Here is a 15,232-nt window from a genome sequence, read left to right as displayed (position 1 = left end):
CCATCCAGGTCTCTGCCTCTTTGGGTTTGTTTATGACTTCTCTACTAAGGCAGAAACGTAACCAATATTTTTGGAGATCTGCTGGCTTCCTACTTTAGTGTGTAATTGTGAGACTCATTTGATTACCACTCATAAGCTTCTTTGGATTCTTTCTTTAAAAAAAACTAATTTACTTAGAAAGAAAAACCCAGTGCTTTATTTGTTTGAAATGTGGATTTTTTAAAAACTTATCTGGTGAAATATAAAACAATTTTGATACAGATGTGTTATGTCAGGCAAGAAACTTATGTCTTGAAGTGCAATTTACATTTCAAAAGTTTCTTTGTCCTTTCCTGCTATTAATGATGGAGAATCAACACACAAACTAAGCATTTGTTGTTCTAATTACACGTGATAAAGCCACTGTAAATCGCGATGGAGCGTTCACTCGCTGAGCTTGGAAGCTGGAGAGTGAATCCCACAGTGTGCTGAGGCTTCAGGAGTCTGCCAGAAAGGCTAATGATTGACGTTACACTTTTTTTCAGTAGAAACATAGGCGAGGGTCAGACCTATGCCTGGGAACAAAAGTAGCTTCAAATTCTGTTCTATGGTAGTATAGTAAGTGGGAACTCTTGAAAACAAGAAGCCGAATAATTGTAACCCTTGGAGCTTCAGCTTTGTCTCCCTTTTATCTAAGTAGTGTTTAAGGTAAAAGCACACTGTTTTCAAGTTTAATCATAGCCTAAGCTGTAAGTGAAATGCAATAATGAGTTCACTTAGGGTTTGGATGGCGGAAGGGAGTTTACTTGCTTGGTACGTATATTTTAATGCCGTATACACTGAAGAGAGAATTACAGGGTCACATTCTCCTCTGTTCGTTTTAGTTAACCCCAGGGTTGACCTGAGCACTTGCTGAACACTGGGCATGTCTCTGCTAGATGCTTTTCACATACGTGTTATGTTATGTAGCCCTCATGGTGAGCCCCTGTGTTGTGTGCCACATTGTATGAGGATAGTGGGAGAGAGCTAAGCTGCAGATCATATGTACAGAAAGTTATGGCGCCACACTCAAACTGCCTGTGGGGCCAGAGCCCTACCTCCTGCTGGTATGTCACCAAGTGCGCAGGCATGTGTTTTAAAAAATCAGCATGGAGTTTCCCCCAAAAAAACAAATCTACGATCAGCTTGTCTTTCTGAATAAAAATGTAGGTTTGTTTTTTTTTTTTTGTTGTTGTTGCTATTGTTAATTTTAATTTGTTTTGACATGTTTCTTTTTTTATACTTTTTTATCCAGTTTGCTTTTGCACTGTAAGAATTACCCCAAACCAGCAATATGATAAACAAGTTCAAAGAGTATGCCTGATAAAGAAGCATGTAGAATTAAAATATGAACCTAAGTATAGTACGTACCATGAAGGAAGAGTGTCCAGAGTGCTGAAAGACAGTGTGGTCAGGAAGGTGCGTAGAGGGAAGTGACGTGAGCAGATTAAACAGTGAGCAGATAGCCCGTTATTGTGGCACACGCCTTTACACCCAGCACCAGGAAGCAGAGGCAGGCGGATCTCTGTCGTTTGAGGCCAACCTGGTCAATAGGACAGGTAGAGCTGTATAGTGAAATCTTGCCTAGAAAAAAAACAAAACAAAACAAAACAAACAGAAAAATTAAAAAATAAGCCATGAACAGAGAACTGAGGTGGAAAGAGAAACTGTAAAGTGACCAGAAGTGGGACACAGACGTACATAAAGATGACTCAGGTCCCCACCCCCCCCACCCCCGGGAGCTCTGAAAACATTGCTGATGACTGACATGAACGCAAGTATTTTTTTAAGTATTTTTAAAACACTGTGTCAAATAAAACACATTTACCATCACTGCCCTGGCTCGGGTCCGAGGACCTATGACTCTGGGAGAAATGGCAGCCATTTAAATTGAAAGAATGCATGCTGGAGAATGAGAATTAAGTTGAGGAAGTATTTGGAGACAAATCTGCCCTCACATTTCCTACTGGGGTTAGCACTGTGTCTTTGAGCTGTTAGGCTTTTATACACATTGTAAAGGAAGTGTTGTGGAGGGTCTGGATTGACAGGCCATGGGAGAACGTATGTTACTTTAATAGGACTGGGGATAGTTAAAGAAGGGAAGGCACACACACCACCACTACCACCACCACCACCACCACCACCACCACCACCACCACCATTCACTCTTAAGGCATGAATGTTTAGAACTGTACTCTCCTCTTTGTTCTGATTGGTTCTGTTATGAAGTCTATTTTGTCAGATATTGAAATAGCTACACTTGTTAGCTTCCTAGATCTATTTTCTTGGAATATCTTTTTGCATCCTTTTATCCTGAGGTGATGTCTTCCTTGTTGGTAAAGTACATTTGTTGGATGCAGCAAAAGTAATTAAAAAAAATCCCATCTGTTAGTCTATATAATATTACTGGGTTTCTTCTCCTTCCTCTACCTATTATTTTTGGATTTGATGCTTTCATAGTATCCCAGTTTTTCTGGATGTTTTCTGCCTGTATTTTTTAGATTTAACAATTCCTTTGCCTGAAGTATTCATTTCTTTCACCCTGTCCTCAACACCTGAGATGCTTTCTTCCACTTCTTGTACTCTGTTGCTGAGGCTTACCTCTGGGATCCTTGTTTGACTTTCTAAATGCTTCATTTCTAGTATTATCTCAATTTGGGTTTTCTCCAGCATAGTGGTTCTCAACCTTCCTAATACTGCAACCCCTTAATACAGTTCTGCCATTTTGTAACTGCCGTTTCGAAGTCCCTCTCATATGCCTCAGCTGAACTGCTTTTGTCAAGGCCTATTGCAGTAGAGTTGCTGGCCTCCGGAGGAGGTGTACTGTCTTGGTTGTTTATGTTCGTGTTTTGTGCTGGGATCCAGGCATCTGGAATTATGATGTGTGAGTTGCTTCTTGCCGTAGATATTGGGTCTTAGTTTTGCTGGGTGGATGTTCAGTTCATTGGTTGCTGTTGTCCACTCTGGATTCTAGGCAGGTGTGGTGGCTGTGGGGTCCCTGGTGGAGAATGTTTCTGCTGCTCAGTGTGTGACACAGAGGAATGAAGATGCTCTAGAAGGAGAGGCAGAGACAGGGAGCAGGAAAAGAGCTAGGGGACCCTGGATCTGCACCAAGAGGAAGAATTTTCAGGCAGTGGAGGTTGGGTAGGAGGAAGGATTCCTATAGGCAAGCTGCAGCAAGGCTCAGAGTTAAGTCCAAAGGGCCAGAATGAAGGACAGGAAGGATAGCAGAAATTGCTTGCCTGTGCCTCAGCCTGGTGTGTGGGTCTTAGGTGGAGAGTGTTTCTCAGGCTAATGGTTGACACAAAGGAATGGAGACCGCTGGAAGGCAAGGTTTAGAGGGTCTGTGGAAAAGATCTAGGGGGCCCTGGGTTCACACCAAGTGGCCAGCAGAAACATGTTTTCTAAAGTGAAACAAGTGGCTGAGGGAAATAGAGCAGTCAAGTCCAGTTTCAGGTTTGAAGCCTTTGCATTGTCTGTAGTGCTATCACTGGTAGAAACCGGAAGGCAATGTGGTTTGGAGGAACTATGGATTAACTTCACACATGTTGAAAACAAGTCTTCGTGACTGAATGGCTCCTGAAGAGACAAGATAGCTGGAGTTATAGAAGGGGTCAGTGAAGAGTGACTTACGGTGAGTGAATGAGAGGGTAGAAGAATAATCAGACACAGTTGGGATTTTCACAAAGAGGTGCTGCTTTAATTAATGAGCACGGGTGGCATTTTCATCTGATACACTCTATATTATGGAATAGAGGAGGTGAGACATGGAAACAAATACTCATGTGGACACCAGCAGCCTCCCTCATACCATGGCTGTTCTCGATTGTGGATTAGAAGAGTGACATAAGCTCTTATTTGAAACTGAGTATTTTATTAGGAGAGTATTATGTCTAACCTTGTAGTAGATATGGGCTGAATCAATGAGATCATTTATAATGTTACCATTTAATTATATAATAATTGAACTGTATTTTAATTTTATAACATTTTTATGCTTTATCATAAGATGAAAAACTGTTGGTCTTGAGTCTTTATTCTCTAGTGGAGGTCACTGATGATATTTGCCTGTGGCTTTCTTTTCTAAACATTTTATAAATCCCAGTTGAAGGATTGCTTCCTTGTGAGCTATTTGGACACCAGCCAGATTGGGGAACAGTGAGAGCCCATTTTCATAACAGCTGCTTTATGTTACATTGACTGTTGTAAAGACATAGAAAAGGGGCCATTTTTCTCTGCCACAAATATGAAGTGAGTTTTGAAAATATTTTATAATGTATATTTTTAAGGAATGCCATTAAATCTTCATAGACATTTTCATATCTGTCATTGAGCATGGTGGTGTATTTCTGTAGTCTCAACAGTGAGGAGGCTTAGGCAAGAGGATTGACAATGTGTTTGAGGCTAGCCTGGGCTACCCAGTAAGAAAAAAAAAAAATATATATATATATATATACATACATACAAGCAGAGGAACTCATAAGAGGCCTGAAAAAAATGTGGTATCCCAGTTGATGAAGCTTTGTAATAGTTTCCAAAAATGTTTATTTTTCACTTATGCTCCTTTTTAGCATTTCTTCTCAGGACCCCAAGCACATTTCCTCCTGTAAGGGTGCTTGTTGCATCAAGGCTGGCTCAGTCCTTGACCTCCAGTCATGGTAGGGGAGTCTCTGGAGATACAAAAATCTCTGCTTACTGTAATAAAAAAGTTCACGTCATAACTTGGAAAATCAGCAGCTTTGTCTTTTTATAACGTCAGGGAACTGAGTTTCCGAGACGGTATTGAATGAAGCATCTGAAAGTCCTCAAGAGTTTGTTTGCATTTGCTTATGGAATCTACTTACTGTGCATGTGCTTCTGTGATGTGTTTGCTTTCCTGCAGAAGAATAAACCTCCCAGCCCACCAGCCTTTATCTTCATGATTGATGTTTCATACAGTAACATAAAGAGTGGACTCGTCAAGCTCATATGTGAAGAACTGAAGACCGTGCTGCAGAGACTACCCAAGTAAGGGAGCAGCTGCTGTCCTTCTAGGAGTTGTACTGCCGCTGAGCTGGTGCAGATAGGCTGGTTAATATCATTTGCTAATGAGAACATTGGGGTTAGTTATAAATCAAACTACAACCATTCTTCTGAATACTTAAAATGTCAGAGTGGATGTTTGTGTAAAGGAAAGAAAACACAGAGAGAAAAGCGATGCTACAGATACACGAAACATCTCAAAAGGCTTTTATAAGTTACAGGAGAATCCCAACCGTGAGTATGTGGAGAACACTTTGGAAGGCCGCTCCACAAAAGCTGGTGGTTGCTGATAGCGGCAGAGTCCAAAGGCTCCCAGGAGACTGAGCAGTTGTTACATGGAGGGATAGAATGTTTTTAGCCAAATTCCCTTCTGCCCTTGTGATGTGACCAAGCTCCCTGCTGCCTGTCTTGGGTCCTGGCTTAGCAGTGTGAGGTGAGCCTGGCTCTCTGTTACTCCAGCAGGCAGCACTTGGGAGGAGAGGCAGGAGCTCTTCACACACCTGCCGCTAAGCAGGTGAATGTACCCTGCTGTGATGAGTTCACCTCTGCGTGCTGCTTTTAAAGGGCTAGCTGGCATGCCACCCGCTTTAGCACAAAAGAGGGAAATAAAATCAATGAAGATTGTAGCCATAAAATATAATTGTATATATGCATAGCCTGCATTAAATTTGGCAGGAAAAAAACCATTAACAAGGCTTACTGTGCAAGGTGTGACAGAGGCGCACAGGAAGGTGCTTTTTTTTTTTTTTTTGTAAATAAAACCCTTAAAGAGAGATTTGAAAAAATTGCAGGAAGTAGCTCATACCATCCTTTCATCTTTCTCTAACATCACGGCTAGGTTGCAGTTGTCTCTGTGCACAAGCTAGCTCTTTGAGGCTGAAGAGCTAACCCCAGCATGGAGACAGGGGAGTAAGGGATGTGAGCTTCCTGCCCAGAAGCCATGCATAGAGGTCAGGGATGCGGGGCCATGCTGTATCCCCAAACCTTCCACCGCCTCTCTGTCTTGTCAAGCTCATGGCAAGCAACATCTGTTCTAGACAGGGGTGTTTGGGTAAGGAGGGACTCTTTAGCCATGGTGCTTCTTGGCCTTTGAATGCAAACACACTTGTAGTCTTTCCACTAAAACTGATGGCTCTGTCTATGGGAAATGTGGACAAGTGGGCTCTGGACCTCCCAGGAGCAGCTCTGTTTGTATCTGTTAAGCTGAACTCATAATATTGTTGAGATGGTTTGTAAAGCAGCGAGGATGTTTGAAAAACCCTGAGGTGGCTTCGGACTGCCCTGAGGTGAAATGTGAGCTGGAGGCAGCTGCAGGTGGCAAAAGCCCCAATGCCATGAGACAACTCTCTCTCTCTCACATCATTTTCAGACACTTGAGACACAATTTTTTTTCTAGATGTTATGTGTTTCATCGTGGAACTCTCCCATTGGAGGTTTAAGGTTTAAATCTGAATTTTGCATTTAGTTTGTAAGAAAGAGAGCCATGACTCCAGTTCATAAAAATGGACTGTCCTTTTATTGTCTGTCACTGAGTCAGGCTAACCTGCCTTCACTAGCAGTCACTCCACAAACTGCTCGTTCCTTACCAGGGGCAGTGATATGACATTTGCAGCATGTTGATCTAAGGTCTGAAATCACACATTCTGAAGTTCTCCCTATCACCACACTCCCAAAGCAGGTGTGTGAGTTTGGCAAACGACAAGAGAGAAAAGTTAAAGGTTTCACCTGGTTACTCTCTGGCTCTATTCAAATCTCTCTGAACGACAGCTTTTCAAGCCAAGTTTTTCATTTTTTTTTTTTTTTAATAAGCCTGTTTGCTTTCTGTTTGAAATTTCTTTTGGTCTCTGTAAACATGTAGCTTTATTTTATTATTATAACACTGCCCCATCTATTTGAATTCTCTTTTTGTCCTAAAGCAGGTGACATGTTTTTTCACATGGCCTCTGTAAAGCAGTCTGCATGTGCTTCTTGTTCTAGAATGTTTGAGTCTTCTGAAAATAGAAGCCACTTTCTTTTCTGTTTAAATTTATATCTGGACTTGTAAAGTTTCTAGATCTTCTGACTTCTTTGAAACAAGAAAGAAAAACTTTAAAATCATCTGTTACTCATATTAAATCATTGGGTTATTTTGACTTTTTATCTGTTTTCAATGCTGAGGAACTAAAATACTGTAAATGGGGCTGGCACGATGGCTCGCAGCTGGTGATGAGATTGCCATGGAGTCAGGATTTGGAGAGTGTTTTGCCTTCTTCTATTTTCTGCCTGCGAAATGAGGCTTCTCCCTAAATTCAACATCTATGTCTCCTATAGAACATACGAAAGGCATATTTAAAGTCCTGGCTTTAATTTCTCTTGACCTTAGAAAGCAATAGTGAATTGTGGCAGGAGGGGATACAGATTGCTTCAAAAATAAGCAGGTTGACAAGGAAAAAAACATTCTCAAAATTCTAGGTCAAGGATTAGATATTATGAAAACATTTGCTCATATTTGCTTATGTATTTTCTTTTCTTGTCTTTATTTATTTTTGATCTTTTCAAGATGGGGTTTTACTCTGTAGCTCTGGCTGTGAAAACAGAAGCCACTTTCTTTTCTGTTTAAATTTATATCTGGACTTGTAAAGTTTCTAGATCTTCTGACTTCTTTGAAACAAGAAAGAAAAACTTTAAAATCATCTGTTACTCATATTAAATCATTGGGTTATTTTGACTTTTTATCTGTTTTCAATGCTGAGGAACTAAAATACTGTAAATGGGGCTGGCACGATGGCTCGCAGCTGGTAAGCCCTTGCCTTCATTTTATTTTATTTCAAGCACAAGAGCCTGAGTTTAATTTCCAGAATCTATGTAAGAATGCCAGGCCCTTTGACTGGCAGCTGATCTAGCATAATTGGTGAGCTCCTGGCCAATGAGAGACTTTGTCTCAAAGGAAGTAGATGGTGTCCTGATGACACCCAGTCTTGTCTGCTGGCCTTCACCCATACCTACACACATAAATATACACAAGTAGTGCGGAAGAATACAGCTGTTTAGAGATGTTAGCAATTCACGGCGTTGGATTTTGTGGTTTATCTGCTTATTAATGTTTGTAGTATTGCTCAGCCGTATTCGTACTATTAAACAGTCTGGCTGCAGCTGGTAGGAGTTGTTGGGACAAATTAAATAATGATGATGAGGCACATAACAGATTTTATATGAAAGAGGTTTATTAGATGGAGATGAAGAGAAAAGGAGAGAGGGAGACATGATGGGGGCAAGAGAGAAGAGAAAGGGGAGAGGGCGAGAAGGTAAGAGAGGCCAAGAGAGAGCAAAAGAGAGACCACGTGGTGGGTTGGTCCCTTTTAAGGAGCAAGGTAACCACACCTGCCAGGTATGGCCACCTGGCAGCGACACATGATGGCATCATAAGTTGCTAGACAACCCACAAGCAGGTGCCTAAATACTAACAGGAGTGAAACTGAAAAGCAGAGGAGTAAGGCCAGTTAATCACAGATATTTTCGTGTACCCATAGACTTGTACAGAATCATTTGTGCTCCTCACAGAATAACACAGAACTGATGAGGAAAGGCAGACTCTTTCTTCTTCATGTGCTATAATTCATATGTTTACATAATGTTGAGGAAAATTTGGGACAGTTATAACATTGAAGACATTTTTCGAGAGTCTTGTGTTTGTTTTGTAAAAACATTTTTTATGATGATAAGTGATAAATGATGGGGATGTTCTGATTAGATGCTTTTTTAAAGTGTTAATTTAGATCTATGTCAGTGATCCCTGTGATCTCAAGATGCTATTTCCCATCTAGAATATGGCCAAATCTGATGAGAGGTGTCAGTCTGGAGGGAGTGTGTGTGTGTGTGTGTGTGTGTGTGTGTGTGTTTCTCTCTGTCTGACTGTCTGTGTTGCCTCATTTGACTCCATAGAATCAGTTGCTCCCAATTTATCAGACATTTTTACTTATGCAGTGAGAGGTTACTGGGAACCAAAAGTGAATAAATGATGTGCTTGCACCATTTGTTCATTGCATGTGTCACTATTTCTAGCCAGGCTGATTTTAAACCAGAGTTGCACCATTGTGGCTTAACTTTGGACTTCTGTTACCGAAGGAGAAGAAAGGAGGGGCTTGTTTTGGCTCATGGGCATTTCCTTCCATTAGCTTCTGGCCGCACACTAAGTGTCCAGTGAAAATGTTTTACAGGAATTTGGTTGAGGAAATTACTCAGGAGATTTCACAGAGGAAGAATAACTTATGGTTTGGTCTTGACAAGCAAGATTTTAATAATGGAGACAGAGAAAGCCCTGAAGCAGCACAGTGTGTGTATGAAATGTAGCTTAGGGCAGCACAACAGCTGCTCGTGTGAAGTCACACAGCCCAGGACATATGGCTACACATGTGTGTGTGAACCGAGGAGACAAGGACTCCACGCCCGAGAGCACTGCAGGTGTCCCAAGTGTGGGCATTTACTCATTGCTTCTGCAGCAGGTTATGAGAACATTTTCCCATTTATCAAACATTTTAAACTTTACCCATTTATCAAACCCACAATGAAGAAAGAAGCAGAGCAAGCTGGAGTCCACAGTGGAAGCCCGAGATAGTTCTTTGTGGACACTTCCATCTCCTTTTTTTTTTCTCCATATTCAAGTCACTCATGTATGTAAACACACATACATACACACCTCCTTTATCGACTAGTATTTGAGGTTTTGGTTTTTGTTTCCTCGAGGTAATGTCAAGGCTGACCCTAAACTCCTGATGTTCTTGATTCTATCTCCTAAGTGCTAAAAACCTGCTCAAAGCATCATTTATGTTATGGAGAAAATTCAGAAACAAGGAAAGTAGACCTCCTCAGAAGCGGAGGAGGCGTCATTGAAATCAGAGTCGAGGAAAACGTAATGTACCTTCTTTGTGGTTGTCACCGAGCCGCTCAGCACTGTGTAGTATTTGCCATTGACACTTAGAGTGCTGGTAGTAAGCGTGTTTTCTTTTAAGGCAGTCAGAGGTGGGCAGGAATGCAGTCAGAAAGCAAGTAAATGGAGCCTGTGCCACCACATTTGAGTTTCTTCACTACAGACCGAGGGGAATGCCTTCATTCTTCTATACTTTTGGGAACATTAACACCTTCTTTGGAATTCCTAAGAGAAAAGATCTGGAGACCTCATTTTCTTGTCATGACCATCACAAGCAAACTTATGTATCAGTGTAAATGTACTTGCTATTGTATGTTTCCATGGTGTGCTGTTAAAATCTTACTGTTGTCACACAGAATTTTGTAGGAGGTGCAGTAAAAGTGTCATGCAGGAGCCAAAGGTCCTTTCCTGATACAAACTGTCCTGTCACAGTAGTGAGTTTCCCTTCTCTCCCTTTATTTCGGATGTCTCATTGGTTCTAGCCTTTCGGTGACTTCTGAGAGCATATTATTTATATGAATGCAATAAACCCAGGTTGTTCATGGAAATTCTAAAAAAGTCTAATTTCCTATGAATTGAAAATAAGCTGGGCATAGTGGCACATGTCTTTAATCCCAGCACTTGGGAGGCAGAGCAGGTGGATCTCTTGAGTTCAGGGCTAGCCTGGTCTACATAGTGAGTTCCAGGACAGCCAGAGCTACAGAGTAAAACCCCATCTTGAAAAGATCAAAAATAAATAAAGACAAGAAAAGAAAATACATAGGCAAATATGAGCAAATGTTTTCATAATGTCTAATCCTTGACCTAGAATTTTGAGAATGTTTTTTTCCTTGTCAACCTGCTTATTTTTGAAGCAATCTGTATCCCCTCCTGCCACAATTCACTATTGCTTTCTAAGGTCAAGAGAAATTAAAGCCAGGACTTTAAATATGCCTTTCGTATGTTCTATAGGAGACATAGATGTTGAATTTAGGGAGAAGCCTCATTTCGCAGGCAGAAAATAGAAGAAGGCAAAACACTCTCCAAATCCTGACTCCATGGCAATCTCATCACCAAGTTCTGTGTTCTTGAGAGCCCCTGCTTAAAGTCAAGTTTTGTTTTTTTCCCTTAGGGAGGAGCATGAGGAGACATCTGCCATTCGAGTTGGTTTCATCACATACAACAAAGTTCTCCACTTCTTTAATGTGAAGAGTAATTTGGCCCAACCTCAGATGATGGTGGTGACCGATGTTGGAGAGGTCTTTGTTCCTTTGTTGGATGGGTTCCTTGTCAACTATGAAGAATCTCAATCTGTGATCCACAAGTAAATGTCACGTGTCTTCTAATTAAATGCAATGGGATGTGTGTTTTAAGTTGAATTGTGTTTCAGTTCAGCTACAAATATTGTTTGGCTTTGTCACTGGAAGAGGTTTTTAGGGCTTAAATTATACAAGTATTGTCTTTTTTGTTAGCCTTACCTCTTGCTGGTGTAGACCATTTTAGAAATATTCACTCTCAACCCTTTGAATTCTTGCTCCTTGATGGAATGGGACTGAAATGGATGTAATTCTTGTGTGTACATATTAAGAGAGAGTATTCTTTAAAGAGCTCTGGGTAGTATAAATAGGTAATATAGTGAGTCAAAAAATCTACAAAGAGGGTAATTTAGTAAATGTTCCATTCAAAGAGTATAAGTTTGGGTGCTAGCCCGCGCTAAAATATCCTTTCCTAAGGAATGTCTTTAATCAGTTACTCACAGATGCTATTCCCCGAGTAAATGCCGTATGTGTTCAAGCTTGAAACATCCCTGATATATTTTCTGAAGTTTATGACAGACTTGCTGAGTAGTCAAACCCTTTCCCCATTTGTTTTTTTCTCAGTTTATTGGACCAGATTCCAGAAATGTTTGCTGACTCCAATGAAAGCGAGACAGTCTTTGCTCCTGTCATCCAGGCTGGCATGGAAGCGCTTAAGGTGAGGCATGGCCACCTCTATTTGAGAGTAGATTTCATGTATGCAAGAAGTTTCATGTATGCAAATACATTTTGCCTGAAAGCCCTATGTTGTTAGATTTCCTAAGCTTGGCCAATTGTCAGGAGGAAGTGACCGGAGCACTCCAGGTGTTTATATCTCAGGGATGTTAGCATCACAACAGCTGGTTGTTGTCAGGATTTCAGCTTATGTCCTCTCTTTTGCTTTTAGATGAACTTCTTACTGGTCTCTTTTTAAATTTAGTTCAGTCGAATCAGAGCTGTAGGATATGAGGAGAGAAATTCCCATACTGTCCTCTTCTTCCTTGGGGTTTCCAAACATGCAAGGGCAAGGTCTGGGGACAGTTTGTGTCAAAGGGTGACTGATGCTCAGGGCCTCACTGACTGTTGTAAGTAGAGGAGAGGTCATCCTTGTGTCCTCGGGAGGCTGAGCTCAAATGACATTGTGCCTTCATAGGACTGAAGAAGTCAGTGTGATCTAGAAGCCTTTATTCCCAGTCACCCTTTCGTTAGCACAGTAGTCAAATCTTGTTGGCCTTGACCACTCATTCCTGAAGTTAGTTACAAAACTGTGTCGTTATAATTAATTCCACACCAACTTTTAAACTAGAGTGACTGACAGGAAGATACAAGCAAGGAGGGAGAGCAGTGCTGTGAGGCTGTGAGCTTATGAACTGACCCCAAATGAATGTTCCACCTAACTCTGTAGTCTGATCCTTGTACCTCATTCTTGTCTAGGTTTCCTGATGTCTGAGTGTTCAGGTGTGGTACCAGGGGTGTTTGCTCATGGTCTTATGGATGTTCTTCAGCTATCAGAATAATTAATGTAAAAATGACAATACATTTTACATTATAAATGATTTGTGGGTATTGGAACCCATCTTACTGAAGCTGTCATTGGTCAACAGAAAGCCTTGGGAGCTTTGATATTCTGTATCATACACATACATGCACACACACACATACAAACAGACACACACATAAAGCAAACCTATCTGGGTTTTTTTTTTTTTTCACTTTGAAAAATGTTTGTTTTGTTGTCAGTGATGTTCTCTCCTCCAGTGAGGAGAAGTTCGTAACTGAATTTCTTCATACATCATAATTCATAAAGGACCCTAAACGTCATTCTGCCTTAAATTAAATCTGGAAGCAATATTTTATGTATGTGCTCACATCTGAGAGGTGATGAGTGAGGGATGACAGGCTGTTAGTTGCCTAAAATTTAATGTCAATTCTGATAAAACATTTTCCACAACAATAATAATATACTCTGAAGTTGCTTGTGCATTGGGTAATGTAGCCTAAAGCCTTCTCTGCTCTCCATTCGTGACAGTCTGGTTCACTGTAGTTCCTGTGTCTTTATATCACTTGCATTACTTTTTTTAGTCACAAGTTACAAAAGTTACATATATTAATACATGAAGTATATGAAAACTGTCTTAGCCAGTGTTAATACCATGAACAAAGCAGCTTGGGGAGGAAGGGGTTTATTTGGCTTATACTTCATATCACTGTCCATCATCAAGAGAAGTCAGTGTAGGAACTGAAACAGGGCAGGAGCCTGGAGGTGGGAGCTGATGCAGAGGCCAGGAAGGGTGCTGCTTACTGGCTTGGTCATCATGGCTTGCTCAGTCTGCTTTCTTGTAGAACCTAGGACCACCAGTCCAGGAGTGACCCATCCACAATGGACTGGACCTTCTCCCATCCATCACTTACTAAGAAAATATTCTAAAGCCAGGTCTCATAGAGGCATCTTCTTGACTGAGGTTCCCTCCATTCAGATAACTCTAGCTCGTATCAAGCTGACATAAAACTAGCCAGTACAAAAACATTAGAATGAGGAAAAAACTAGTATCTAAACATAGCAGTATAGATGACCTCATGAATCCAAATTCAGGTCCTGAGTAGCTGAAAATCAGACTTAAATTGGTGTAATTTACATAAAATTCTCATCTGTAGCTTTTCTGATGTGCTATGTCCACAGCATTTTCTAATCTCAATCTTTTTTCCCTTCTTATATGGTAGAATCTTTATTTCCTTCAGACTCTGACACGTGCATTAATCAATTGCCTTTGAATTGCTGACAAAATTGTCTAAGTTAAATAACTTGGTAAGTAAAACTCTAGATAAGAATTGTACAAAAGGCGTGCTGGAGAGATAGTGCAGTGATTAAGAGCACTTGCTGCTCTGGCAGAGGACCCACGTTCAGTTCCCAGCACCCACATGATGGGTCACGACTTCCAGTAACTCCAGGGGATTCTATGCCCTCTCCTGGCCTCTGTGCATTTTGCATGTATATGATGTACTTACAAACATGTAGGCAAAACACTCAAACACATAAAATAAAAATAAGTAAATCTTAAAAAAATGTTGGGCAAAAAGTTGTACATACCTGGGTGTCAATGGTTATTCATGAAATATATTACTAACCTGAGTAAAGGGGTTAAATTTACCTTTAGATAATTCATAATTGGTACCAAAGTTCAACTTTCAGGATCCACCATGACACTGCATTCACAGGCAAGATGGGACAGTTAATGAGGGAAAGACAGAGGCCTAGTGTGAGGTGGAAAAATGAAAGGATCTTTTCCTCAGGGAGCTTTTCATTTTCAGCAGTCTGCAGCTTGCAAGAGTGTTGAGAGACAGTGTCATGAATCCTAAAAGATCCTGTCTGTAGAGTGGGGAGACAGCAGTGGAGGCAGATAGTTGGCCAATTGCAGTAATGCCAGTCTCTCAGAAGAAAGAATATTATAGAAAAGGTGAATTTTGAACAGCGTTCTTGAGGCCAGACCCTTGTAAGCTATTTCTACTGAAATCAGAAGGATACGTGCCATTCATCTCATTTCGAATGACTGAGTCTTGTGAGCACAGTCAAATTTTGGCAAAGACATTAAATTTTGTATGGGTGTGAACCATTTGCCAGACATAAAGTGCTTTTTAAGTCTATAATTAGTGAAATGAGGGCTTTAAAATGAAGTGATTGAATAACAAGAAATATATATATCCTATATATGTGTGTGTGTTGTATTCTTGTAAGTTTTTCTGCATATGTATGTATGTGTGGTATATGTATATGAATGTGAGCATGTTTGTATGGGCATGTGTGTGTGTGTGTGTGTGTGTGTGTGTATTTGTGTGTTTGTGTAGCCATGAAGTTGACATCAGGTGTCCTCCCAAGTAGCTCTTTTTTTCCCACTTGAGGTAGGGTCTGTCCTGAACTGGAACCTTGCCAATTACGGCTAGTCTTCTCTGTTTCAGTCAGTTGAGTGTGCCTACCAGTGTTTTATGTGGGACCTGGGGACCTGGACTCAGGTCC

At 40.8% G+C, this 15,232-nt stretch overlaps 1 protein-coding gene across 1 annotated transcript in view; it reads left to right on the top strand.

The window, feature by feature from the left end:
• Sec24d (SEC24 homolog D, COPII coat complex component) overlaps positions 1-15,232 on the top strand; it is a 96,377-nt gene that overhangs the window by 62,469 nt on the left and 18,676 nt on the right. Inside the window, exons 11-13 of the mRNA XM_060392798.1 lie at positions 4,901-5,025; positions 11,058-11,249; positions 11,806-11,899. Of these exons, the coding sequence (XP_060248781.1) occupies positions 4,901-5,025; positions 11,058-11,249; positions 11,806-11,899 (411 nt within the window). The remainder of the gene's footprint in view (positions 1-4,900; positions 5,026-11,057; positions 11,250-11,805; positions 11,900-15,232) is intronic.

The sequence above is a fragment of the Meriones unguiculatus genome, chromosome 10 (assembly GCF_030254825.1).
Source record: "Meriones unguiculatus strain TT.TT164.6M chromosome 10, Bangor_MerUng_6.1, whole genome shotgun sequence".
NCBI lineage: Eukaryota > Metazoa > Chordata > Mammalia > Rodentia > Muridae > Meriones > Meriones unguiculatus.
This window is presented reverse-complemented; position numbering and strand designations above follow the sequence as displayed.